The sequence below is a fragment of the Meles meles genome, chromosome 2 (genome assembly GCF_922984935.1).
Source record: "Meles meles chromosome 2, mMelMel3.1 paternal haplotype, whole genome shotgun sequence".
Taxonomy (NCBI): domain Eukaryota; kingdom Metazoa; phylum Chordata; class Mammalia; order Carnivora; family Mustelidae; genus Meles; species Meles meles.
The window spans coordinates 194,343,811-194,370,118 of NC_060067.1; the positions used below are offsets into that span (position 1 = coordinate 194,343,811).

The following is a 26,308-nucleotide window of genomic DNA, read 5'->3' on the forward strand; positions in this document are numbered from 1 at the left end:
ATCGAGTGGGGTGTTGGGCTGCTTGGGATTCTCTCCCGCTCCCTCTGCCTGCCTCTTCCTCCCCCCACCCCCCGCCATTGCTTGCAGGCAGGCCTTCTCTCTCTGTCTCTCTAAAAAAAGAAGAAAAAGAAAAGAAGGAGAAGGAGTTAGAGAAGGAGGGAGGTGAGGAAGAAGAAGAGAAGGAAGAGGAAGTAGAAGTGGAAGGGGAAGAGGAAGAGGAAGAAGGAGAAGTAGTAGTAGTAGTAGTGTATGGTCTCTGTCGGGAGCCCTTATTTATTCATCCACAGGTTTAGCCTTCTCCCACACCTTCTCCTGATAGTTCATTCTTTCCTTTAAGCCCTGCCACATATGATTCAGAATTTAAGCACTATTCTTGACGTAATTAACTGTAATGTGTTGAGGGGGATTATCACGATCTCAAACGATATTTTAAGACATTTTAGAGGGAGATGCCCATTCTTTGCTTACAGCCAGGAAGGTGAAACCACTTTGGGGCATTTTTTAGTGTATTTGCTCTTGGAGCAGTCATTTCACCCAACCCAAAATACCTAATCTCAAAAATGACTAGACTGATCTAAGATCCTGTTCTGAGGGATTTTACAAAATAAAACACACATAAAATGATACTTATCTTCTCCTGCCACAGCATTTAATGTTTGTATCCATTTGCATTTTAAGTATGTAGGGCATCTGGGTGGCTCAGTTGGTTAAGAGTCTGATGCTTGGTATCGACTCAGATCATGATCTCAGGGTCCCAAGATGGAATCTGCTTCTCTCTCTCTCTCTGCCCCTTTCCTCTTGCTTCTGCTCTCTCTCATTCACACACTTTCTCTCAAATAAATAAATAAATAAAATCTTCAAAAAAATAAAATGAAATGTTCAAAAGTTAAAAGTAAGAGGGGGACTCCTGGGTGGCTCAGTCAGTTGAGCATCTGCCTTTGGCTCGGGTCATTATGTAGGCTGCCTTTTCTTTAATTGATTTCCTTTCCTGTGCATAATTGATTAGTCTGATGTACTTTCACTTGTTTATTTTTGCTTTTGTTGCCTTGTTTTGTTGTTAAATCCAAAAAAACCATCATCAAGACCAATGTCAAGAAGCTTATCTCCCATTTTCTTCTAGGATTTTTATGGTTTCAGGTTTTATGTTCAAGTCTTTAATCAGTTTTGAATTGATTTTTGCATATGGTGTAAGATAGGGGTCCACTTTCATTCTTTTGCACACAGCTGTCCAGATTTCCCAAACCATTTGTTGAAGAGATTATCCTTTTCCCATCTATTTTCTTGGTTCCCTTGTCAAATTAATTGACCACATATGAATGTGTTTATTTCTGGCTTCTGTATTCTTTTTCATTGATCTATGTGTCTGTTTTATGCCAATACCATATTGTTTTGATTAATATAGCTTTGTAATATAGTTTGAAATCAGGACATGTGATGCCTCCAGCTTTGTTCTTTCTCAAGATTGTTTCAGCCATTTGGGATCTTTTGTGGTTCCATACAAATTTTGAGATTCTTGTTCCATTTCTGTGAAACATGTAATTGGAATTTTGATAAGGATTGCACTGAATCTGTAGATTGTCTTAGGTAGTACGAACATTTTAACAATAATAATTCTTCCAATCCATGAGCATGGTATATCTTTCACTTTTGGGGGACTTCATCCATTTCTTTAATCATTGTGTGATAGTTATCAGTGTACAGATTTTTCATCTCCTTGGTTAAATTTATTTCTAGGTAATTTTTCTTTCTTTTCTTTTCTTAAAAAAATTATTCATTTATTTTAGAGAGAGTGCATGAGAGGGAGAGGCAGGGAAAGAGAAAGAGGCTTGATTTCATAACCCTGAGGTCACTACCAGAGCTGAAACAGAGCTGGACACTTAACTGACTGTGCCACCAAAATGCCCCAAAGATTTTATTTATTTATTTATATATTTTAGAGAGAGAGAAAGAACATGTGTGCACATGTTTGCATGAGCAGGGGTGGGGGGCAGAGGGAGAGACAGAATCTCAAACAGACTCCATGCTAAGCATGGAGCTCATCTCCAGTCTCAATCTCACAACCCTGAGAGCATGACCTGAGCTGAAATCAAGAGTTGGATGGTCAACTGACAGTTACCCAAGTGCCTCTCTAGCTATTATTTTCTTTTTGATGCAATTACAAATGGATTGTTTTCTCAATTTCTGTCTCTGATATTTCATTATTAGTGTATGGAAATACACTGATTTCTGCATATTGATTTTGAAACCTGAAATTTCACTGAATTTGTTTATTAATTCTAAGGTTTGGTGGAATTTTTAGGGTTTTCTATGTATAATATCATGTTATCCTCAAATAGAGACAGTTTTACTTCTTCCAAATTAGAAAAAAAGTAAATGATTCTTTTAAAGGATCAAGGATTTGTTGCTCAAAATAGAAATAATGGTACTCTACAATGGTAGACAAAAGGGGAGATACTTTCACTTAGGAAACTAAACAGAAATGGCTGTCGTTGGGATGTTATCACTGCAATTTGTCACACAATTCTTTGTGTGACATTTTATGGACATCTCTTCCTTCCAACTGTCACCCTTGGGCTCTAAGCTGTCAAAGGTAATGAAAATGGATTTATAAGAAGCTAATTGTCACAACCTTTAAGTGTTACTTCCCCTTAGGTGCACTAGCAATAACTTAGCTGGGCTAGGAGACAAGTGTTTGATTCAATTATTTCTTAGGTCTATCTCCTCTTATTCACTACAATGTGGGAAAAAGAAAATCACAATTAAAAGAAGGCTCTATTTAAGGAAGAAAGAAAAGTTGCGTAGAAAGCAGAATTCCTTTTCAATTCCAACATGGTGCTAAGTTGGGGATGGGATAATTAGGAGATGGGACAACCTGCACAAATCAATCTCATAAACCATACATGCTCACTTTAATTTAAAGCAATAAAATAATGTCCTAGGTGTTTTCAGGGAAGTCTAGATTGTTCTCTTAAGACTCAATCAAAGACAAAAGGTATGCCTCAACCTATTTGAAGTATTAGTGAATAAGAATAATTTGAGTGGGGGTGGTTTGCTGCAAGCGGGAGGGGAATAGGTTTGATCCTGCTGCTGTCGCTAAAGTTGAAAGGGATGATAATGACATTGGTATAAATCATTTAGATGACTGGGAATAGGCAGAATTGGACTTTGAATTCAGGTTTGCCTGACTCCATGACCTTTCCTTCCAACACCACTCAGTTCACCTGTAGCTTGTGTTCCTATATTCTATTAATTCCTCATATGTCTCTTGATAATGTGCCTGACTCATCAGATCCCCATTAGGAATCTGCTTTTTTTTTCCCCCTATTAGGAGCCCATTTGGCTTTTGACTTATATAATAGAAGTCAGTGGAATTTTTCCAGTACTTTTGAACAAATGACTTTGTTTTAGAAAAAAATTGATACATCCTTAAGTATTTAGATGTATCATTAATCATTCTCAATATAAAAGTTAAAGGTACCATGAAAGTAGGATACTAGAGTAATATTAAATCACATGACCATTTATTGTGAAAACAAGTTATTTATAATTAAATAAGAGAGTGAGTCACAGACTTTTAGGCTTTGGAATAGCTTTAGAAAGAAAACTATTTACCAGGTGACTGAGTTTTTCTATCCAGTATGATCATTTTTTTTTAAGATTTCATTTATTTATTTGAGAGGGAGAGAGGGAGAAGAGAGAGAGAGAGAGGAGAGGAATACAAGAGCAGGGGGCGGAAGAAGCAGACTCCCCCTGAGCAGGAAGCCCAAACAAGGCTGGATCCTAGGATCCGAGATCATGACCTGAGTCCCAAGACCCTGAGATCATGACCTGAGCTGAAGGCAGATGCTCAGTCCACTGAGCCACCGAGGCACCCTAATCGGTATGGTCTTTAGGAAAAAATCTGTTAAGTATGTGACTAGCTTGCTTTGTAAAGTCTCAAAGGGAAAATTGCTTATTTCCATGTTAAACATACTTTATTCTTCAGGAAATTCTTCCAGGTATCAGGAATTTGGTATAAAAGAATGTTTTGATTAAATTCGGTTAAAAAATTGGTATATTCTTACAAAAATAATCAATGGCCTCATGTTCTTTGTTCTTCACTATTCATGCTCATGATTTATCTTTATTTCTAGAAATGATATTGAACGTATTCTGATGCCAGCATTCATGTGTAAATGCGGTAGATAATTTGGTTCCTGAATAATAAGGAGCCATCTTCAGGCACCATTAGCTCAGGAATGTTGGGAGGAATTTTGAGTTCTTACGTGAAGGCTGAGCATGGACAACCATGTCCTCACCATGAACTACGAGGACATGGACCACCCACTCGGAGATATCCGAGGAGTCTCTGAGTCGGTGTCGTAAACCAGTTGTCATCAGTTCAGAGAAACCATTCAGAAAAGTGGTTGAGGTTGATTTGTGTGTTTCTAAATTCAGGAGCTAAAAAGGACAAAATCACCTATGTGGGGTATTTCCTGTGAAAATTGTAAAACAGCATATTGACAGAAAAGATAAATGTAATCAACCTAAAATAAGTATTTGATTATAACTGAACAGTAAAATAATTTGGCACTTAAGAACACCTCTAATCCTACCACAGTTAAGGAGAATGAGACAGAGACAGAGAGAGACACACACTGACCACTCAGTAGTTGTTCCAGAAAGAATGGTTCACATGATCCACTCCAAAGTAAATTCAGGTTAAGATCCCATGCATAACCTCAACAGGCATCATTTTTATTCTTGTGCCTAAACCATGTCTCTAAAAAATCTAACATCCTTCAAATGCTTTCCTACCACTTAGGCCGTGTTTCATTTCTTCTAAACAATATATGAACTGTGAAAAGATCAATTTCAAAATAACCCTAGCAATTACTGGATTAAAATTATTCTATGGAAAATCTTTTGCGCAAGTTCTCACATTGGCTGAGCTAAAACTTCATCCTATAGTTTTATAGATGGTCTTGGTGCTTGAATTAGAGTCTACAAAAATAAAACGACTTACACAGAATTCTTGGCCAAACTTGAGGAAAGGATTCTACCTCTGCTTCTCTTTAGAATGGGATGCCTGGTAAACAAAAGAACTCAAGGAGAATTATAAGATTACGAGCACAAAATCACATTGGTGTCTGTGCATGGACAATCAAACATCTGCTTAGGACCCTCATTCAAAAGTTAAATTATCTGATCTGTTGTCATTAGCCTGGGATAAATAAAGTCTGTTCTGATCCATAAGAAAAAAATGGATGTCAGATAATCAAAAGAAGTTCAAGCAGAATTAAAGGGCCACAGACATGAAGGCACGTTGTTACCCATGCATGAGCAACAAACACAATGTAGTGCCATATGCATATTGGAAATGAAAGCTGCTCCTATACCGAACAAACTGATCGCTATATCCAAATTAGTATATATATAAAGTTGCTTTTTACATAAGACTTGGCAAGAACTGAACTTAAGAAAATACAGCTCCACACCACCTGCTGAAAATCATTTTGACACCAGTGCACAGAGAGTTCTTTGATCTGTGGATTATTTGCTGAGGTTCAAGGTAGTCTGCGTTTTATCATCGGTTTTCATTGTCTTGGCCCTTGTTCAATCCAATTTAGGAGAATACTTGAAATACTGTCTCTTCTAGTAGCATGCAAACACTCTAGGAATTTGGTGCCTTCCTGAATAATCTATGCTTGTTCTGTAGGTACAACCTAAAACACTTTTCCGGAACAGAACAAAAGAGATTAGATTCGTTTTAGTTTAAATTGTCTAAAGAGAGTTCTCAGTTGTAGATGTGTTAATGGCTTTAGTACAAATAATGGAAATAGAATCACACATTTTTGTGAGTCATCCAAGAAGACTTTCGGTTTTAGGTTCTTCTGGAAAGCTTAATCACCCTGGCCCTTCTTTTAACAACTTGGAAAATGTCTTGCCTGATTAGGAAGTTAGTCATTTCACATTCTGACATCTAAAACAATGAGAAGCTTAAAAACCTCACCAATTACATTTATAAGTAACAGGATACATCACTTTAAAGATGAAAAGCCCAAGGACCTCTGGCGCCTTTCTTTGTTCTTGTTAATTTTATTTTCCTTTTTGAGTGGCAGATGTTTTGTAAGTATCTGCATTTGAATTCAAACAACAAATGTTGACAATTAGGTCTCTAGCCTACTTTAAAAACAGTATGATTTTGTATTAGCAGGTTCTGTATTCTGAGAGTTGACCTTCCTTCTTTTGGATGTTTTCCTTAACAATCAGCATTATTCCAAGGCAAATGTGGTCTTTGTCATTTGGCTTTAAAACTTAGGACAGTTTTAAACAAAACGTGTTCTGAAACGGAGTGACAACGTAAAATTTGGGAAATGTTCTTCCAGTCCTCATTTTCTGGAGACTGTTTATTCCTTCTTGTTTTAGCAATTGCCTCAGAGTTGGTCACAGACATCCCCTGAGGCTTTTCTTTTCTATTTATTTTACCCATTTAAGGTAAACTTATTAAGAGTTTTGCTACCGAGAGATTAAAATAAATATGTTTGATGGAGCTTTCTCAAGGCTCCTGGACTGACCACGGCCTTCTTCCCTGACTTCACTGGCACCTCTTCAATACAGGCCATGTTCAGGCCTCCAAGGAGAGTTTCCCCATGAGTTGCTACATTTTTCTGTGTTTTGGGGGGTGGGGGAGATCGTGTGCCTCTTATTTGTAGGCACTGAAAAATCAGAGATATAATTCATCCTAATAAGCTTTCTTTCGTTCACTTTTTGGAAAGTCAATTGCCCTTGGGACTCCTGGATGGCTCAGTCGATTAATCATCGTCTGCCTTTGGCTCAGGTCATCATCCCAGGGTCCTGGGATCGAGTCTCCCATCGGGCTCCTTGCTCAGTGGGGAGCCTGCTTCTCCCTCTGCCTGCTGTTCCCCCTGCTTGTGTTCCCTCTCTCTCTCTCTCTGACAAATAAATAAGTAAAATCTTAGAAGGAAGGAAGGAAAGAAAGAAAGAAAAAAGGAAGTCAATTGGCCTGTGAGATTTTACTGTAAAATTCACAGTAACATTTAGTAACTCAGCATAAGAGATGGCCTCTCCAGGCAAGAATGTGACACAACCCAATGAGATGACACAAAAACACTACATAACAAAGCTGTCATCTGTATTGTCTTCAGCTTGTAGCTCTAAAAAATTAATTGGAGTGACTATCATTGTTGTGATTTTATCCATTCTCTATCTTCACTGCTTTAGTATTGATTGAATACCAAGGTGCTAGGAATTTAACCTGTCATTAAAAAGAAATCCTTTGCCTCTTGGTTCATAATTATGTCTCCTGTCATTTAAGTGGGTTCCCCCACCCCATGCTATTACATTTCTCCATTTCTCGCCAACCCTGGGAGAGAAGATAGGTGTCGTTGTACTTAGCAGGTGTTCACATTTTATCATTATAATGTCTCAGTAGTGATGAACAAAACTGGGCTTTCTTTCTATAAGAGGTGATCTTGGATGGCCATATTGAAAGGAAATGATGGATAATGAATAGAGCCAACCACATGAGGACCGGAGAAATAGTCAAAAAGGACGAGAGGGCAAGAACTCTGGCAAAGACAAGAAAGGGAGCTCATTGGGTGCACTTTCTAGAGACTGAAGGGAAATATATTTATCAAAAGTGCTTCTTGGCAGATCATGACAGATTTTTTCATTTCAACCTTGTCCCCACTTACCCATAATGTATAAATATTTTAAATTATCAGATGTTAGAGTGCTAATGTACCTGGAAAAGGAAAGTGTGGGGTTAGAGAAGTTCATGTTCATTTAACCGCAGGTCCTATTCAGAAGCAAAGGCAGAGTGGTTGGGGTGAAACATCTCTTTCAGAGCTCTCATTCTTAAAGAATTACCTCTTCCTATGACAGCATGTCCCTCCCCTTTGGTCTTAGTGTGTGGATAAGTAAGAAACTCTAAAAATGGCCTGAAACAATATGCCAGGGAAAGAGCTAAGTCATCTCAGATATCATAAAATAATACACAATATCTTAAAACTTTTTCTACATCAAGCCACATTCCATCAACCATTTATAATGAATTAATCTCAATTGTTATATATCGAACACTTCTTTGGGAAAAAAAAACACTGTATCTAATCCTGAATCAGAAACGGGTTTTGTAGTAACTATTTCCTGCATCTTAAGAAAAAAAATAGGTGAGTCTCATGTTCCTTGACTGTTCACTAAAAAATATGTTCAATACATCGACCCAGTAATATATTGAATAATGTAAGATCATGGTCTCAAATAAAATAAATTAAATAATGTTACGAATTGAATAATATAAGGTAATGACTTCAAAGTACCAGACGGTAGTCCCCCAAAGAGGACACTTACCAACCAATTGACCCCTTCAGGCTTAGAAATCAAAACTGTTAGGATAAATGTGAAAGAAATTTAGTTTTTAACAAAATTCCCCTCGACATCCATGAGTGGTCACCATTAAACAAAAACCTATGTTTATGTTTATGATCATGAACCAATAATGACTGAACTTTAACTTGAATACAATTATAAATTCTGCCCCCCTTATTAAACCCTGATTTAAAATAAGACTAATGATAATGTGACATTAACTCACAGGTGCACCAGAAACAAGACAAAAACACTCTTTCATGATATTTTGTTCCACACATAGTGAACAGATTAATGCACCATTTTTTTTCTACAGGAAAACTGAAGACTTTAATAGCAAACCCTCCAAGGTCAAAATGAATACAGGTATGCTGTCTCTGTTAGTTTTAAACTCTTTAACCTTCCTCTTTAAAAATCATCTTGGCCCCAAATCATTTAGTTTGGTACTCTGCTGATCTGATTAGTCTAAGTTCATTACTTAATTTCTTTGTCTTTGTACTTCAGTCCTATGGCTATCAAATGTAGAATTTTCTGTTTTGCTATCTTTTCTTACTCCCTTTTTCCATTATCATTTCTTGAAATTATCTCCTCCAGGCCCCAGGAAAATGTAACATGTCATTTGATGCATACATTTGAAATTTCTCACTTGAAATAGGCTAAATTCATAGGCAAATTGCTCTAGTGGAAAATATTTAAAATTCCCCTTTCTATAAACACTTTATGTTAACAATATTAGCAGATACAGTACCAAAGTTTCATGTGAGATCAGCTCCATTAATCTAGACATGATACACATAAAGTCATAAGCATTATATTTTCTGAATGAAAACAGTGTCTCCAACTACCTTTAACAACATTGAGGTCAATTGTAACAGTGTTTGGGACACATGCTAGGTACATATGAATTTTTTTTTCCATAGTAGAAATATTTTAACATATTTTCAGCTTTCCTCCCTGTAATTGTTATATTCTCTATCAAGTAATTCTGTAAAATAACTTTCCCACTGAAATTCTGTAACCTATGTTCTAAAAAATGCTATTTCCTGTCCACAAGTAATCACTGGAAAGTTGTTTCAGCCAGTTAACTCTAATGCAAAGGAGAAAAGGTAGTTCAAGACCTTTTCTCACACCAAGCTGTCTGCCTTTTTGCTGTTGCTTATTATTAGCAAAATGCCCTAAGGAAGGGTTAATAATCTTTGGTGGGACCCAATATGTCTAATTTCTAGATCAAGTGTAGAGACATGGACACTTGTCTTTGTCCATGAGTCTGTGGCTGTCCCTTAGCAGAAACCTACAGCAGCTGACATCAGCTGGCCCCTGAGAATGCAGTTATAAATGTGGAGAGCAACAGACAAGATGAGGATATTGGACATAGTAAAATATATAAGGAAGGCTTAGAAATCAAGAGAAATGATAGCCCTAGAAAAGGACCAAGTAAAGGCACTGGAACAATAGGAAATGTGGCAGGTGGACACTGGAAAGCAGAAATACTATTAGGCAAAGGGATTGAAGAAAGCAAAAAGAATAGAGAGGAACAGCTGAACAGGAGAAGTCATGGTGTAAAGTCAGTCCAGCAAAGTGACCACAGGAGGAAATTATATTTGCTGATTGTTCTCAGGCATCATCCCACAGATGTATGCTGAGGCTAACTTCCCAGTATCCTTCATTTTGTGGAGTGCTGATTTGCCTTTATATTATAATGTTAATGACAGAGGTATAATATGTGATTATATGAAATATGCTGTATTCATTATAATGCATTCAATAATTAATCTTCCTTGTCATAGAATGCAATCCCTAATAGCAAAGTAGGCAAAAGGAAATTTGTACATTTGCTTAGGTCCCTGGGGTACTTGAGCCAAATTACTGCTCCAGCAGCATGAACATAATTCTTGAAAACATGCTCTCATTAAAAGAAGTAAGCTCAGCTCTATATGGAATGCGAATTTCCATAGTTATTTGGCTTATCTGGGTGAATTTACACACGTGTATGTATATAAAATACGATATTCAAACATATGCATACAAAGTCGATTACAAGTGACTGTACAAGTGACTTGTTTAAAACTCTAAAGTAATACTATAATGTTGCTATAAAAACATACCACTTTAAAATATATACATATAAATATTGCTGTGGGAAGTTGTAGAAAGCATTGCTGCTTTATCTACAAAATGAAGTAGAAATTAGTTCCTAAATATCTATACATAAAATTGGTCTTGGTTATCTACTTATCAATCATTGAAGAGATATATTACTATTTCAATGTCCATGCATCAGTCACTAACAGGTTTTGAAAAACTATTAAGTTGGCTTTCTCATTTTTAGTCAAATACATTACAGAAGAGCCAAAGAAATGGAATTCATTTTTCATACAAAAATTACCTAAACAAGGCATAGAAATATACAAAACATGCTGTATTTCCACTCTTAGAATTTGTGAACCATTGTTTTCTAAGGAACATCTTGGCTCTTAAAGAAAGGAAGGAGAGAAAGGCATCAGATAATGCGTAGTGTGTGATTTACCCATGAGTGTTTCCCAGCAGTTGGAAATGGCTCCTAGGAGGCCTACAGCGGGATGCAAAAGTGGACCACTTTGCAGGCTGGGGATGAGTGTGAAGGTGAGAACAGCATCATGATTCTTTAGAATGACCTCCAGTGTACAATACAGTATCCTCATTTTGAGATCTTAAAAAAAAATCTCAAGGAATAGCAGAAATTATCAACACATAAGTAAGTAGAAACAGAATAGAACAGATTACTCTCTCCTAGCAATTTCACAAACGTTTCAACTTTTCAAGGGGAGTTCTGCATTAAACTGTTAGTAAAAACTGATGCCCCATTCATTTTATGTAGGTCTGAGAACGGCTTAGAATCCAGAAATTGTTTAACACAGAGGTTCCTACCCTTTCTCGTTTTACAGAGCCAAGATAGCTTTAGTAATTTTTAGCCATACTCTCAAGCCAAAAGAAATACCTAACTGTTCTATTTATTAATTAGTAGGGGCAGACAACTTAATAAGTACCTATGTTCTACCAACTGAGAATCAATTTGAAAAAAATAATATACTCTAATAAAAAAAACAATCATTTTATTTTATTCTTTATAACCATAGTTACTTACTACTGGGATGTGTTTGTCTGTTGGACACACCGAAACATCTCAGATCATGGAATTTGAGCATACGTTGCCCCTCTCTTCTACTGGTCCAAAATTATTTTCAGAGGGTACTTCGCTCTTTGCCACAGTGGTCACCAAACCCAGCTTTTCAAAGATGTGATATCATGTCAAGGAAGACAACACAATCCATTACACTGAAAATGGGAACTAGCTCAGGCTAGTGGTTCACACAGCATCTTATAGGTATTACTGTGTTCTCCTCCAGGACATAAAGTAGCCTTCCCAAACCCTTGTGAATCTCCTGATGGGGCCCAGGGTGCCTCCGTGCAATTTTGGAACAATGTGTTTAACCAGTGACTCTGAATCTCCTCATTGTGGAATGTTTCTTCCTCATTCCTGCGGTTTTCAGAAGCTTGGAGTTAAAAGAACTAGGAAATAAAATTTCTTAGAGGCCAGTTTCCACTTTCAACAGCCTTGACTACCCAGTCCTTTTAGACCATTGATAGCTGCTGTCCACTACATCTTCACTGACATCACCTTTATCTGCAACACTCCTCCCTTGCAGCTATTTTTTTTTGCTTTTGCAGTTTGATAAAATCCTATTGGTGCCTCTCATGAAGATGTCTTTAGTACTGTATGTTTCTACCATTTCTGCCTTTCTGTGTTTGATCTTTGATTTATTTGACTTCACGTCTGTTGCTTCAAATCATTTTTCTGTATTCGTTATTGTCCTCATTAGGAAACTGTTAAACATATATTTAAGAACTTATATTCTGATACCAGCATCACTCTACCAATTTTAAGTTCTACTGACCTTACTGCTTGTGATTTGACCAATAATTAATTCAAATTGCACCTCCACGCTCTCTTAAATTCCCTCACTTCCAACAAACAAAGTGGTTACTTTCCATTCAGAAATAAAGAAAAATGGGAAAAAATGAGAATACCATGTGACAATATATAATGATCATGTTATCATATTGGTGGTTCTATTATTTGTTTTTCTTGTTCTAACTTTCAAAAAGAATTCAATTTCAGTTGTTTTCATTCTGAGGGAATGAGCAAAACTATTTATTGCACATTCCATATACAAAGGAATGTGGGAATGAAATTGGAATCTGTTCATAAATAGAACATGAACCTTCTAATTTTAGAAGACTAAACTTCTCACATCTCATTGAAATAGCTGATGCCTTTCCACTTACTTTACATTGCGATTTGCATAAAGTATAAGTATATATCCTCATATACATAGTGTTCCGAAGTATAAAAACAACATAATTTTTTAAACATTGATCCTTTCAGTACTGTATATATCAATATTACCTTTGATTCCAAATGGACAAATTATTTCCATAACAATAATAACTATGAGAAAAATGGAGAATTTCTGTAATAATAGAAGTTTCTTTATGAATCCTGTATATCAAATATACCACGCTGTATAGGTTAATAACTTTTACTTCAAGAAGTGATTTCAGGGGCACCTGGGTGGCTCAGTGGGTTAAGCCTCTGCCTTCGGCTCAGGTCATGATCTCAGGGTCCTAGGATTGAGTCCCGCATCGGGCTCTCTGCTCAGCAGGGAGCCTGCTTCTCCCTCTCTCTCTGCCTGCCTCTCTGCCTACTTGTGATCTCTCTCTGTCAAATAAATAAATAAAATCTTTTTTAAAAAGTGATTTCAGCTACCTTTAGGAATCATAAGTAGTTAAAATACAGTAAAACCCAAATGATGGATACAAAATATGTTACCCCATAGCTCGCAACACTGAGTCAAGACAGGTTGTCCCTAACCCTAAAAGCTACTCGCACCGCTTATAAATTTAATATTCATCCAATTTCAATGGTATAAACAAAGTTGAGTTCTATATTTGTGTTTTCATTAAAGAAAACCTATAACATCTTAAGTATAAAATACAAGCATCTATTTGTAAGACAGACCCCTGGTTTTTTGTTCTGTTCTGTTTGTTTTAGTTTGGGGCGGGTGTGAAATTTCCACATGTCTTCCATGGTTACTAATCCTGACTGTCCATCTTCCTCCTGGATGTCTGGCACCTTCCACTTGAAATGCATGTTCGTGCATGTGCTTTCTCCTTTGCTGTGGCCTCTGCTGTGTCATTTTTTTGCTTTCAGATAGCGGTGGGTGTGCTCGCAAACGTGCTGCCATGTCTGTTACAATAACATCTGTGAAGAGAGTTCAGAGTTCTCCAAACCTATTGACTGCAGGTATAATATCACTAACTCACAGAATGTCACCATCGAATGGCTTAATCTGACCTTTCTCTCTTTCCAGAGTTATCTCCTTGGGATGATGAAAGCAGCTGTAAATACCTTTCTAATGCCCGGCCAGTTCTTATTTTTCTTGTCTCAAGAATAGCTCCTATCCCTTCTGTTTTTGTTCTAAAAATAAAAAGCCAAAGGAAATTGATATCTTATTTTTTTTAAAAATTGTTTAAAAACTAATTAAAAACAATAGTTACCTGCCAAAGATGTGTTGACGAACAACTACAAGTGTTAATAACTATTTAAGTGGGTTTTTTTTTTCTCTCGTGAGTTAAAGTAATAGAATATTTAGTTAAGATAACTCACAGGTGCTTTAGTTGTTTTTGACCTAAAAACTGCTGGGGGGTGTGGTGGGGGTCCACGGGGGCGGGGGGCAGGAAAAGGGATTTGCAGGAATATGAATTGTTACTAATTCACTTCTTTGCCAAGGGTCACAGAAAAAATGGGATCAAATATTAGTTTTGAAAAAGACCTTAAATCTTTAATCCAGTCTGCAAGGACCCTTCTAATGTAAGTTTTTAAACATCTTGGTCCAGTAAGGAGGAGCGCCTACCCACAGATACAGAAAAATCTGTAGAAAATAGTTGGGAGTATGACCTTTCGCCTCCCCTGAGGTGTGTCTCTTTATGACTTACGCCTGTGGGTACGGTCTGCACTGAGGGGGGTTACTGATATGAAGGATCAAAGTGAACCCCGCAATCCCCACGACCTGAAATAGGGCCATGCCTTCTCGTGACTCATTGGTTGGTTGGCTGGTTGGTTAGTGGGTGTTTCCTTGTTTTTTCTTTATAATATTTGTGGGTTTGGGAAAATTGGAGAGAGATAGTGTTTAAATAATTTGAATCCACACTGTGCCTAGCAGTGTCTTTTACACATATAAATTTAGTAGTTAATTAATACTGAAGATGTCCTTGGTTAAAGCCCCTTTGATCCTAAACTAGCCAGCCATGTTGAGGAAAAAAAACAGGCTTTCTTGTGTAGAATTCCCACCCTTATTCACCACCACCTCCAGTTCACAAATGTTTAAATACCAGTCCAGGTGGTTCCATAATACGGTGCATTTTAAAAAACAAATTACATTGCAATGTATATAATAGTATGATATCATTTTGGTTAAGAAAAATCTCTCTATATATATTTGTACATGTTTGTTTGTGTGTGTATGCCCATGGGAAAATGTTAGAAAAACCCAAATGTGGATACCTGAGGGAAATGGGAATGAAGGAAAAAGAAAACAAACAAACAAACAAACAAACAGATTAAAGAAATAAATAGAATTCTAGGGCCAGCAGGCAACTGGAATGCCAAACCACAAATATCATTGACATTTCAATCAAGTAAAATTCTGTCCCAAGGTACTCAGATGTGGACCTCTTTGTGTATCCTGTTTGGGAATGTGGCACTATTTCAACAATGCCAACTTGTTATGATTTACAAAAGTAACCACGAAAGAAATAATAGTAGATTGAAATAGAGATTGCTATTCTGGAGAGTCAAAACTAGAATATCAATTTCATTTCACTCAACTTAGTGGAAAAATTTTAATGCTTCAGAATCAAAATAACAGAAAAGATTTAATACTTTAGGAACATGAAATAATCTTCAGTAGTAAAAGCAGGTAATGGCTCTGGACCATTTAAACTTTTGTATCACTAGGAGTAAGATTTCTAGAGAATGAAGTCCCTTGAACTTTGTTTTTTGTTACATGAGACATGGATCTCTTTTCTGTTAATTAGACTCATGAGATATGATTCCCTTTGCAAGGAAGTTTTAATTACATTTTGAAGAAAATTATATTTTCTGCCTCTTTATGTCTCTTATAGTATGTGGGAGCCTTCACAAGAACTTATTTGGCACAGTGTCTTTTTGTGAATCAAAGGGGAATTAGTAAATATTTACTATATCAGATATTATTAAAATAAAACAGCCTTTAATCAAAAGACCACCTCCACAAAGGATTCTCAGCTTCCCTCCCTCCACCCTCAGGTCACAAAGTCAGCACGAGCTGCTAGTCATTAATTATTTATCCCTTAAATCAGTGCGTCTTGGTCAACCTTTAAAAGTAAAGTCCCAATGGACAATTCATAGCATACCCTGATGCTTTCAACCTAACCTGGAACCACAGCAATGACTATGGTGACCATTTTATTTTACCAAAACGCTTGTCAGTCTAAAATAACACTGATTTGGTGGTACACGATGGTGACTGAGTCCAGCCAACATCACCCGTGTGTTTTATACATGGCCTTGGGAAATGTCATCTGTTTGTACCTCAAGTTTCCTTTCTTTAAAAAAAAAAATTATTTGTCATTTTCCTACGTCTCTGAGAACTTAATAATTTCCCAAACTCACAAGGATTTGTCATAATTAAATGAGTAAATGAAGAAAATAAATAAAATGGCTTATCACAGTACTTAGAAACACAGTGGGCATTCAATTAGTTAACTTGAATTAATATGTTTAATTAATTTTTGCAAAGCATTTGAGCTCTCTAAAGAAAGGATCTATAAGCCTTAAAATCATCATAATTTTTAAGAAAAGTGTAGTTTATAATGTGTAATATAGCATACCAGTTAAGAGGAATTTAAATAAAACCTCAGAGTAAAGATTACAATGTAACAGGTACCACAAACACAGCTACGTAAAAATCATAATGTTGGAATCATAAAATCAGAAAGGACCTTTGAGGGCCTCCAGCCCCATCCCCAAACTGAGTCAGGAATGCTTTGCCAACTTCTGTGACAAGTGTCTACCACCTTCTGCCTGGACCTGGGGAACATTCATTGTACCAGTGAAGACCGCTTATGGTTTTTAATTCTCACAGACTGTATTTATATTCACATGCAAAATAGCCAGGGAATGATAAGTCTGTCCCATTTATTCATTCTTGAATTTTCAGAGAAGCAATGACCATCAACTAAGGAATACCAGAAATCAAAACCTCTGATCCCTAGAATTTTCACAAGTGAACAAGATACTGGGCAAAACCATTTTCACCATGAATCTGCCAAATCGTTTACATGCTAGATCTGTTTTGTTTTGTTTTGTTTTGAACCAATGTTCTCTTTACTTGACATGGTTCCAGGATGCTTTCTGTCACCTGCTCCAAGCCACACGTGTCCTTCCTTCCTAAGCTTTCTTGGCAGAAATTAAATAAAAGCAAGCCTATGGTGAATAGTATTCATGTGGGATGGTATTTCTCTTTCAGGGCCTCTGAAGAATTATAATAAAATAGCAAATCAGGACTGGGCATATTAAATATATAAATATGTTATATATATTTATATATTATGTTTATATGTGTAAAAAATTATATAAATATATAAATGTATTGGCTCAATTGAATATAACTGGTTTATGTTAAAAAAACAAACATTGTGCACGTGAGTATCCTTAAGAGACCACCCACTTAAAGGTAGACTTTAATCATTAAGACTCATTAAAATATGGGTTCATCCTGAAGTTTTAATCCATGGCTGTTTTTTTCCCTTCTCCTTGCTCATATTTTCTACACACTTGTGTCTACCATGTTAATCAGGGTTCCATAGAGTTCATCTCTATTATTATTTTTTAATTTGAGTATAGTTTTAAAAGACCATTCTTTATCTCATATTTCCTGTAGCAGAGGTGCAGTTTCATGTGGAAATCTGGGGCCCAGTACAGGGGGAGAGAGAAGCTTCTGGTGGAGCTCAGAGTGACTGTCCTCTGAGTCTCACACTTAATGTTTACTCCACTGTAGTTTTCATAATCTCCACTATGGTCACCAGTAAGAAGAGACAGGACTGCCCCCTCTACAAACTGTCAGTTAAAGGGAGTTTATTTCAAGTGTCCTTCAAATCTGCTCAATCAATATACCTTCCCCCACTACACCACATCTGTACCACTTCTATGCCCAGCACATACCCACACACCCTTCTTTATGAGCTCAGTTTATCAAACTAAGAGTGAAATAAACTCCTTATTCTTAAGCAAATAATTATAATATAAATAACAATAATTCATGCTTTTTCCCTTTTCAGTGCCTTTCCTTCAAGTCCCAAAATGTGTTCCTTGTCCACAAACAGTATGTGATGTGCAGGTGGTCAGGAGGACATCTCTCTCCCTGAGTGCTCCAAAGCAGAATTCTAATGATTGTATTGCTACCCTTTTTGCCTTCTTTATGAAGTCCTCATCATTATTTAAGTGATGGAGAATTTCCATCACTTCTGCTTCCATTAAATCTTAGAACTAGAGTCCAGTAAGCATTCCACATATGACTCTTGAAAGCTATTTTTTACTTTGCAGTACATTTTATTACTCTGATTTTGAATTCATTGGAGATAAATTTTGCTAAGTTAGTTATTATAAAGGATGAAGATTTAATAGTGTTCTCTAACTCACCTGAGCTGGAGACATGGTAATGTACTCTGTGCTAATTCACATTTCTTTTTCTTCCTTTGATTTGAAAGAATATCAAATATTTAATCTAAAAATCAAACTCACTTCTCAACTCATTTTTATCACTCCAAATTCATGTGTTTAGATTTCAAAATATTAGAAAGAAAAGGACGAGTCCTTTCACATGTAACATTCATGTTTTATTAGGCATTGAAATACAGCAGTTTAATAATGGTCTCAGGGATCCTGCGGGAGGAGTTCAGGATTGGACAGATCAGGCTGGATGACCCCCCAAGGTCCTTTCTAAATGACAGGCTTTATATTTCTATGTGAAGTTGACCATGTGGTAATAAAGAGCCAAACAATGCAACCAGATTACCTCAAGTGTGCATAAGTTACGGAAGATTCTTGAATGTGTAATTTGAATAAAACCGACAGTCATTGAGCCTCTTTCCAACTGCATTATCAAAAGAAATTTATTAATACCAGAACTCATTTTCCACAGCTTACTGCAAGACAATGGAATATATTGTAATAACTCTTTCACATTTGAATACAAAATGACTTTAAAATGGTGGTAAGGAGAAAAGTCAAAGTCTAGAGTAGAAAAAGATTTGAAAATATCACATAATATGGTAGAAAGAAGTACACTTTCTTAAAGTACAAGAATGAATTGCAAGCTACAAAAAATCGATTGCTATCCAACACAGGAGTTGAGTGTGATCAGTAACACCAGAGCACTAGAAGCTGGGTACCTGGTGTTGATTTAATGCTTGGAGAAAACCATCACTGCTTACAAACTAGATTCCTTTTGATCCTTTAATTTGGTATTTTAAAATTCACATATCCAGCTTGGGCAAAAGTAAGATAGAATTACATGGTTGCAATATTATTGAAGGAAAGAAATCAGTGTTTGTCATATGTGTCAATTACACGTTCTATTTAATGAATGATACTTTCATGGAAATAAAAATAAATAAATGCACAAACCTCCCATTTAGTACATTTGACTTACTTTGAGTCTTAGAAATGAGATAATGTTTGCAAAAAAAAAAAAAAAAGTGGATGTGGCTTTTTGCCAAATGATCTTTACTGGATTATTCATTTCTTTTTCCCTAATATTAATGTCAACATTTCTTTTTCTTTTAGGGCGTGATTCTCAGTCACCAGACTCAGGTACAGAAAAGCTATTCTGAATAATCATTACATTTGTTGTGAGTTTTTCTTAACATATCCGTAGTCACATTGTTGACCTCATAGTAAACTTCAATTGCATATACGGTTATGTCTATTAAACTAAATTTAATTTCTAAAAGGAAATCTTCAATTTTGGAAATAGAAGTAAATTTTACCCCCTAAAAAATGTTAAAAGTGAACATAGATATTTTTGTATCCAATTTGTTTTCCCTTAATGAAAGCTTGGAGATCTTACAATGATCGAAATCAAGAGACACTGAACGGAGATGCTACATATTCCTCTCTTGCAGCAAAAGGTTTTAGAAGCGTTCGACCAAACTTACAAGAAAAAAAATCACCAACTCAGGTAATCCTACACACTCTTGTCTATGGTATTATGTGAAAGAAATCATGGTTATTAGACTGTGCCCTAGACCTTTTCTCTAGTAACAGGAGCATATTTGGATACATATTTTATCTTTAATGTTTTGGTTTTGTATTTGTATTTCTTGCCAACCTTATATTTACAACATAGGAGACATGTTTTAAGTTTCAAAACGGGTTTTGTGAGTTTTTATTTTTAATTCAGCTCATAAAAGTAGATCACTTGCTAACATACTGTTAACCATATTTTCTAATTTTTATAAAGCTGTTAGCTGATGTTTGGATTTCAAAGTTATGAGGTCAGCAATATGTTATTTATTCAATAAACATAAGTCATGCAACTGTTTATGATATTAACTAAAAGAACACTGTGTTGGAGATACTAGCAAAATGGTGTCCCAAAGGTGGACAGTGTTATTGAAACAATGTGACTAAACATACAGTACCTATACCTCAAAGTCTAAAACTATGCATAGACCTCAAGGTCTAAAAATATGCCAAGAGAACGCGTGTTCAGTTTTAACATAATTTTCAAGAATATAGATGGAGACAAACTTCATAATGTATTCTCTCTAAAAACTCTTTTCTCCCAGAAGGCAACCATTGATAATAAGTTAAAGTGCATTCAAAACAGAATGAAAATGATCATTTAATCTAGCCAATAAAATGTGTAGAATAAGAAGGTATGCCATTGCTTTACTTTCTTTAAGGGTAAGGTTGACACTAGTTTCTACAATGACTAACTTTGACTTTCTCTCTGTTTTTCCTTCAACATTATTTCTCTCTCCGGATGTTTTTGGCAATCCAGGCACCCTTTCCACCACCCAGAAAAGAGAGCTTTTGTAGCTCTTTGATAACCAATCACCGAAAGTGTGACATTTTAGACCAACTCGTAACTAACACACAAACTCCCTCCTGTACAAAGTACTCTACTAACAAAAAACCTCTTGAGGGAACTATGTATTCTCATGACGACTCCAACCAGACAATTGTATATTCGGAAGAATCTAACACAACTGTGTCGTATACACAAAAAATCACTAACCCACTACCAACAGCTGCCAGCACTGGTCCCCTACCAAATGCTGATATCAGCACTCCATTTCTACAAGAAGACTACACACAAGATTCTCAGACTCGAAGAATTTCTACATTGAAACTAATCCATAACCAGGATCTAGGCAGCAGTGTCCACTTTAATACTCCACAGTTCTCCCAGTCTGTGGAAGTCCCTTCATTTCTCAAAAGGTCTTGCTCACCACCCCCTAACCCAGTGCCTGAGATACACACAGCATCTCTTTCCATTCAGATAAATCCCGTTTCAGGACATGATCCTGAAAGCCACAAACAACTACCTGAGCTTTCTCCAGAGACTACAAAGATACCTCTTCAGCAAGAGAGACAAAAATCTGCAGTTGCTGCGGCCTCCCAGTCCTCAGACTGCCGGGTGGTACATTACACTTTCCAATCTCTTCTTACAGGTCTTCCGTAGAGACCCTAACTCTTTTGGTTTGGGCTTCTTATATAACCTAATGCTTTGTAGTTTCAAGCAGAAAGGGAAAGGAGAAAGAAACCATCTTCCTCATCTTCTTAGTTAAAACCCCACTAAATTCATCAATAAATTTCTAGGTACCTTTTAATTAAAAAAACAGTAATATATATCAATATATATTGTATATGTATGTAGACATGTATACACACAGATTTTTTTTCCAACTAGTTATTTTATTTATTTATTTTTTTATAAACATATAATGTATTTTTATCTCCAGGGGTACAGATCTGTGAATCGCCAGGGTTACACACTTCACAGCACTCACCATAGCACATACCCTCCCCAATGTCCATAAACCCCCTCCCCCTCTCCCAACCCCACTTCCCCCCAGCAACCCCCAGTTTGTTTTGTGAGATTAAGAGTCACTTATGGTTTGTCTCCCTTCCAATCCCATCTTGTTTCCTTTATTCTTCTCCTATCCCGCTAACCCCCCATGTTGCACCTCCATGTCTTCATATCAGGGAGATTATATGAGAGTTGTCTTTCTCCGATTGACTTATTTCATTAAGCATGATAGTCTCTAGTTCCATCCATGTTGTCGCAAATGGCAAGATTTCATTTCTTTTGATGGCTGCGTAGTATTCCATTGTGTATATATATCACATCTTCTTTATCCATTCATCTGTTGATGGATATCTAGGTTCTTTCCATAGTTTGGCTATTGTGGACATTGCTGCTATAAACATTCGGGTGCACGTGCCCCTTCGGATCACTACATTTGTATCTTTAGGGTAAATACCCAGCAGTGCAATTGCTGGGTCATAGGGTAGTTCTATTTTCAACACTTTGAGGAACCTCCATGCTGTTTTCCAGAGTGGTTGCACCAGCTCGCATTCCCACCAACAGTGTAGGAGGGTTCCCCTTTCTCCGCATCCTCGCCAGCATCTGTCATTTCCTGACTTGTTAATTTTAGCCATTCTGACTGGTGTGAGATGATATCTCATTGTGGTTTTGATTTGTATTTCCCTGATGCCGAGTGATTTGGAGCACTTTTTCATGTGTCTGTTGGTCATCTGGATGTCTTTTTTGCAGAAATGTCTGTTCATGCCCTCTGCCCATTTCTTGATTGGATTGTTTGTTCTTTGGGTGTTGAGTTTGCTAAGTTCCTTATAGATTTTGGACACTAGCCCTTTATCTGATATGTTGTTTGCAAATATCTTCTCCCATTCTGTCAGTTGTCTTTTGGTTTTGTTAACTGTTGCCTTTGCTGTGCAAAAGCTTTTGATCTTGATGAAATCCCAATAGTTCTTTTTTGCCCTTGCTTCCCTTGCCCTTGCCGATGTTCCTAGGAAGATGTTGCTGTGGCTGAGGTCGAAGAGGTTGCTGCCTTTGTTCTCCTCAAGGATTTTGATGGATTCCTTTCTCACATTGAGGTCCTTCATCCATTTGGAGTCTATTTTCATGTGTGGTGTAAGGAAGTGGTCCAATTTCATTTTTCTGCATGTGGCTGTCCAATTTTCCCAGCACCATTTATTGAAGAGGCTGTCTTTTTTCCATTGGACATTCTTTCCTGCTTTGTCAAAGATTAGTTGACCATAGAGTTGAGGGTCTATTTCTGGGCTCCCTATTCTGTTCCATTGATCTATGTGTCTGTTTTTGTGCCAGTACCATGCTGTCTTGATGATGACAGCTTGTAATAGAGCTTGAAATTTGGAATTGTGATGTCACCCACTTTGGCTTTCTTTTTCAATATTCCTTTGGCTAGTCGAGGTCTTTTCTGGTTCCATATAAATTTTAGGATTATTTGTTCTATTTCTTTGAAAAAAAAATGGATGGGATTTTGATAGGGATTGCATTAAATGTGTAGATTGCTTTAGGTAGCATAGACATTTTCATGATATTTATTCTTCCAATCCAGGATCATGGAACATTTTTCCATTTCTTTGTGTCTTCCTCAATTTCTTTCATGAGTACTTTATAGTTTTCTGAGTATAGATTCTTAGCCTCTTTGGTTAGGTTTATTCCTAAGTATCTTATAGTTTTGTGTGCAATTGTAAATGAGATTGACTCCTTAATTTCTCTTTCTTCTGTCTTGTTGTTGGTGTACAGAAATGCAACTGATTTATGTGCATTGATTTTATATCCTGACACTTTACTGAATTCCTGTACAAGTTCTAGCAGTTTTGGAGAGGAGTCTTTTGGGTTTTCCACATATAGTATCATATCATCTACGAAGAGTGATAGTTTGACTTCTTCTTTGCCGATTTTGATGCCTTTAATTTCTTTTTGTTGTCTGATTGCTGAGGCTAAGACTTCTAGTACTATGTTGAATAGCAGTGGTGATAATGGACATCCCTGCCATGTTCCTGACCTTAACGGAAAAGCTTTCCGTTTTTCTCCATTGAGAATGATATTTGCGGTGGGATTTTCATAGATGGCTTTGATAATATTGAGGTATGTGTCCTCTATTCCTATACTTTGAAGAGTTTTGATCAGGAAGGGATGCTGTACTTTGTCAAATGCTTTTTCAGCATCTATTGAGGGTATCATATGGTTCTTGTTCTTTCTTTTATTAATGTGTTGTATCACATTGATTGATTTGTGGATGTTGAACCAACCTTGCAGCCCTGGAATAAATCCCACTTGGTCGTGGTGAATAATCCTTTTAATGTACTGTTGAATCCTATTGGCTAGTATTTTGGTGAGAATTTTTGCATCTGTGTTCATCAAGGATATTGGTCTGTAGTTCTCTTTTTTGGTGGGATCCTTGTCTGGTTTTGGGATCAAGGTGATGCTGACCTCATAAAATGAGTTTGGAAGTTTTCCTTCCATTTCTATTTTTTGGAACAGTTTCAGGAGAATAGGAATTAGTTCTTCTTTAAATGTTTGGTAGAATTCCCCTGGGAAGCCGTCTGGCCCTGGGCTTTTGTTTGTTTGGGGATTTTTGATGACTGTTTCAATCTCCTTACTGGTTATGGGCCTGTTCAGGTTTTCTATTTCTTCCTGGTTCAGTTGTGGTAGTTTATATGTCTCTAGGAATGCATCCGTTTCTTCCAGATTGTCAAATTTGTTGGCGTAGAGTTGCTCATAGTATGTTCTTATAATTGTCTGTATTTCTTTGGTGTTAGTTGTGATCTCTCCTCTTTCATTCATGATTTTATTTATTTGGGTCCTTTCTCTTTTCTTTTTGATAAGTCTGGCCAGGGTACACACAGATCTTTTATCCAAAATCATGTTCCAAAATTTCTTCCTTCTAAATATTCATTAGAAGTCAATGATGGATTGGTTACCCTTGACGCTGCAAATCACGTCAGTGCTCAAAGTACTTTTAAGTTTTACAGAAATAGTTTTATGCCAGACCTCTGAGTACCTAGATTTACTTTATTTACATATACAACGTCTCTCAAAATAATTAGCAATTATAATTCATTTTGGCAGGAGGCGTGTATCTTAAATCAACCAGTGCTTATTTATTCCTTTGTAGCTCCGTATTCATTTTCACGAAACCTTGATCAATTCCCACTTCTTAAAATTTATTTCAGAAAGTGTATTCATCAATCTTCAATCCCCAAAGAGTTAGGAAGTAAATTTTTATTTCCATGTAAGTAAAATTCTCTCATAGTGTCATTCTGCTGACATTTGTTCATCATTTAGAAGAGAAATGTGTTCTTGATTTCTGCACAATGGCATAGTATTAAGAGCATGAGCTTTAAGGATAAACAGATTTCAGTTCAACTCCATTCCTTCCCCCACCTGTAAAGCAGAAACCTTAAGCTTAGATGATTAAAAAGACAAATGGGTGATTTCATGCCACTGCTAAAATATCTCCATCAGCTAACTGTGATAGACAAAATTAATTCACTAGAGAAATTTCTTTGAATTAAGGTAATATCTTTGGAAACCCCTATAAAATATGACAACAATAATTACAATAGCAACTAACGAATACTAAGAGTTTATTATATGCAGGTACTGTTACAACTTGCGTACTTATTAATAACTTCCACAATCTCATGAGGTAGGGAGCAAAATCAAGAGACTACAGACAGGGTTCTGCCAGTGTCAGAGAGCAAACTTGTGTCTGGGGACACCTGCCTCCAAGAAGCAAAGGTAGGAGAAGTCATAGCAACACCATTACATTAACAACTTGGGTTACTCATCTAGCATAGTTTGGTTCTTCTAAATGTTTTATTATGCTTGAAAACTCAAGTTTGATAATTTTCTTTTTCCGTGGGTTTTGTCACTATCCATGCTGACCAGTGATCGTTGATTTCATTACATAATCCCCAGAGAATCAGATGATCTACAAATTAAGATTTGAGACCCTCTCACTTTTTTTTCACTCAACAATTATTTATTAGTCATCTACTTAGTGTCGAGTCTGTTCTAGTCACAGAGCTGTATTTGAAACCATTGATAATTAAAATCTTGCCAGGGAGAGGCAAACATTAACAGAAACTTATATAAACAGATTACCTACATCGGAAGGAGATTATGTTAATAACTAAGCGCTGCTTAGCAGGGATCTGGGGAGGAGAGTTCATGTTACTTAGGATAGTCAAAGAATCCTCACTGAGAAGAAAGAATAGTTTGAAGGGGGAAAGTCCGTTCCTGCAAGAGAGAGCATCTAGTGTCAAGGCTTTGAAGCTGAAGTATGCTGGGGGGGGGGGGGGGGGGCTTGAGGACCAGAAGGAAGCCAGTGGAAAGAAGAAGGAGAAAATGGGGTGTAGAGTAAGCAGAGGTGAAGTCAGAGGTCAGAGAGGCCAGATGACAGTTATCCCTGCAAGCCATTGCAGGATTTCAACTTGTATTCTCAATAAAAAATGGAGGTCTTTGGGAGATTTGGAACTGCCACAATTGTTCTTGGACTTATCATCTAATTGAATCACTCTGGCAGCTCGGCTGAGAGCAAACTATAGTGGGGCAAGAAGGAGAGTAGGCAAGCCAGTCAGGTGGCTCTTGCAACTAAGTGGCAAATGGTGGTGGCTCAAAACAGGATGGAAGCAATGAAGGTGGTGAGAAATCAGATTCTGGATATATTTTGAAAATGGGGAAAGGAGGACTTGCTGACAGACTGGCTGTGTGTGGGACATGAAGGCAAG

General features: G+C 36.7%; 1 protein-coding gene across 16 annotated transcripts in view; it reads left to right on the forward strand.

Annotated features, from left to right (window-relative positions):
- Positions 1–26,308, forward strand: part of SORBS2 (sorbin and SH3 domain containing 2) — a 355,104-nt gene that overhangs the window by 245,944 nt on the left and 82,852 nt on the right. For 10 of the 16 annotated variants that reach the window (XM_045997808.1, XM_045997805.1, XM_045997809.1 and 7 more), the window contains exons 3-6: positions 8,690–8,739; positions 13,625–13,717; positions 19,301–19,327; positions 19,570–19,694. In XM_045997808.1, coding sequence (XP_045853764.1) covers positions 8,730–8,739; positions 13,625–13,717; positions 19,301–19,327; positions 19,570–19,694 — 255 coding nt within the window. In that variant the 5' untranslated portion in view covers positions 8,690–8,729. The remainder of the gene's footprint in view (positions 1–8,689; positions 8,740–13,624; positions 13,718–19,300; positions 19,328–19,569; positions 19,695–26,308) is intronic. The other 6 variants (XM_045997815.1, XM_045997816.1, XM_045997811.1 and 3 more) reach the window with 5 other exon arrangements.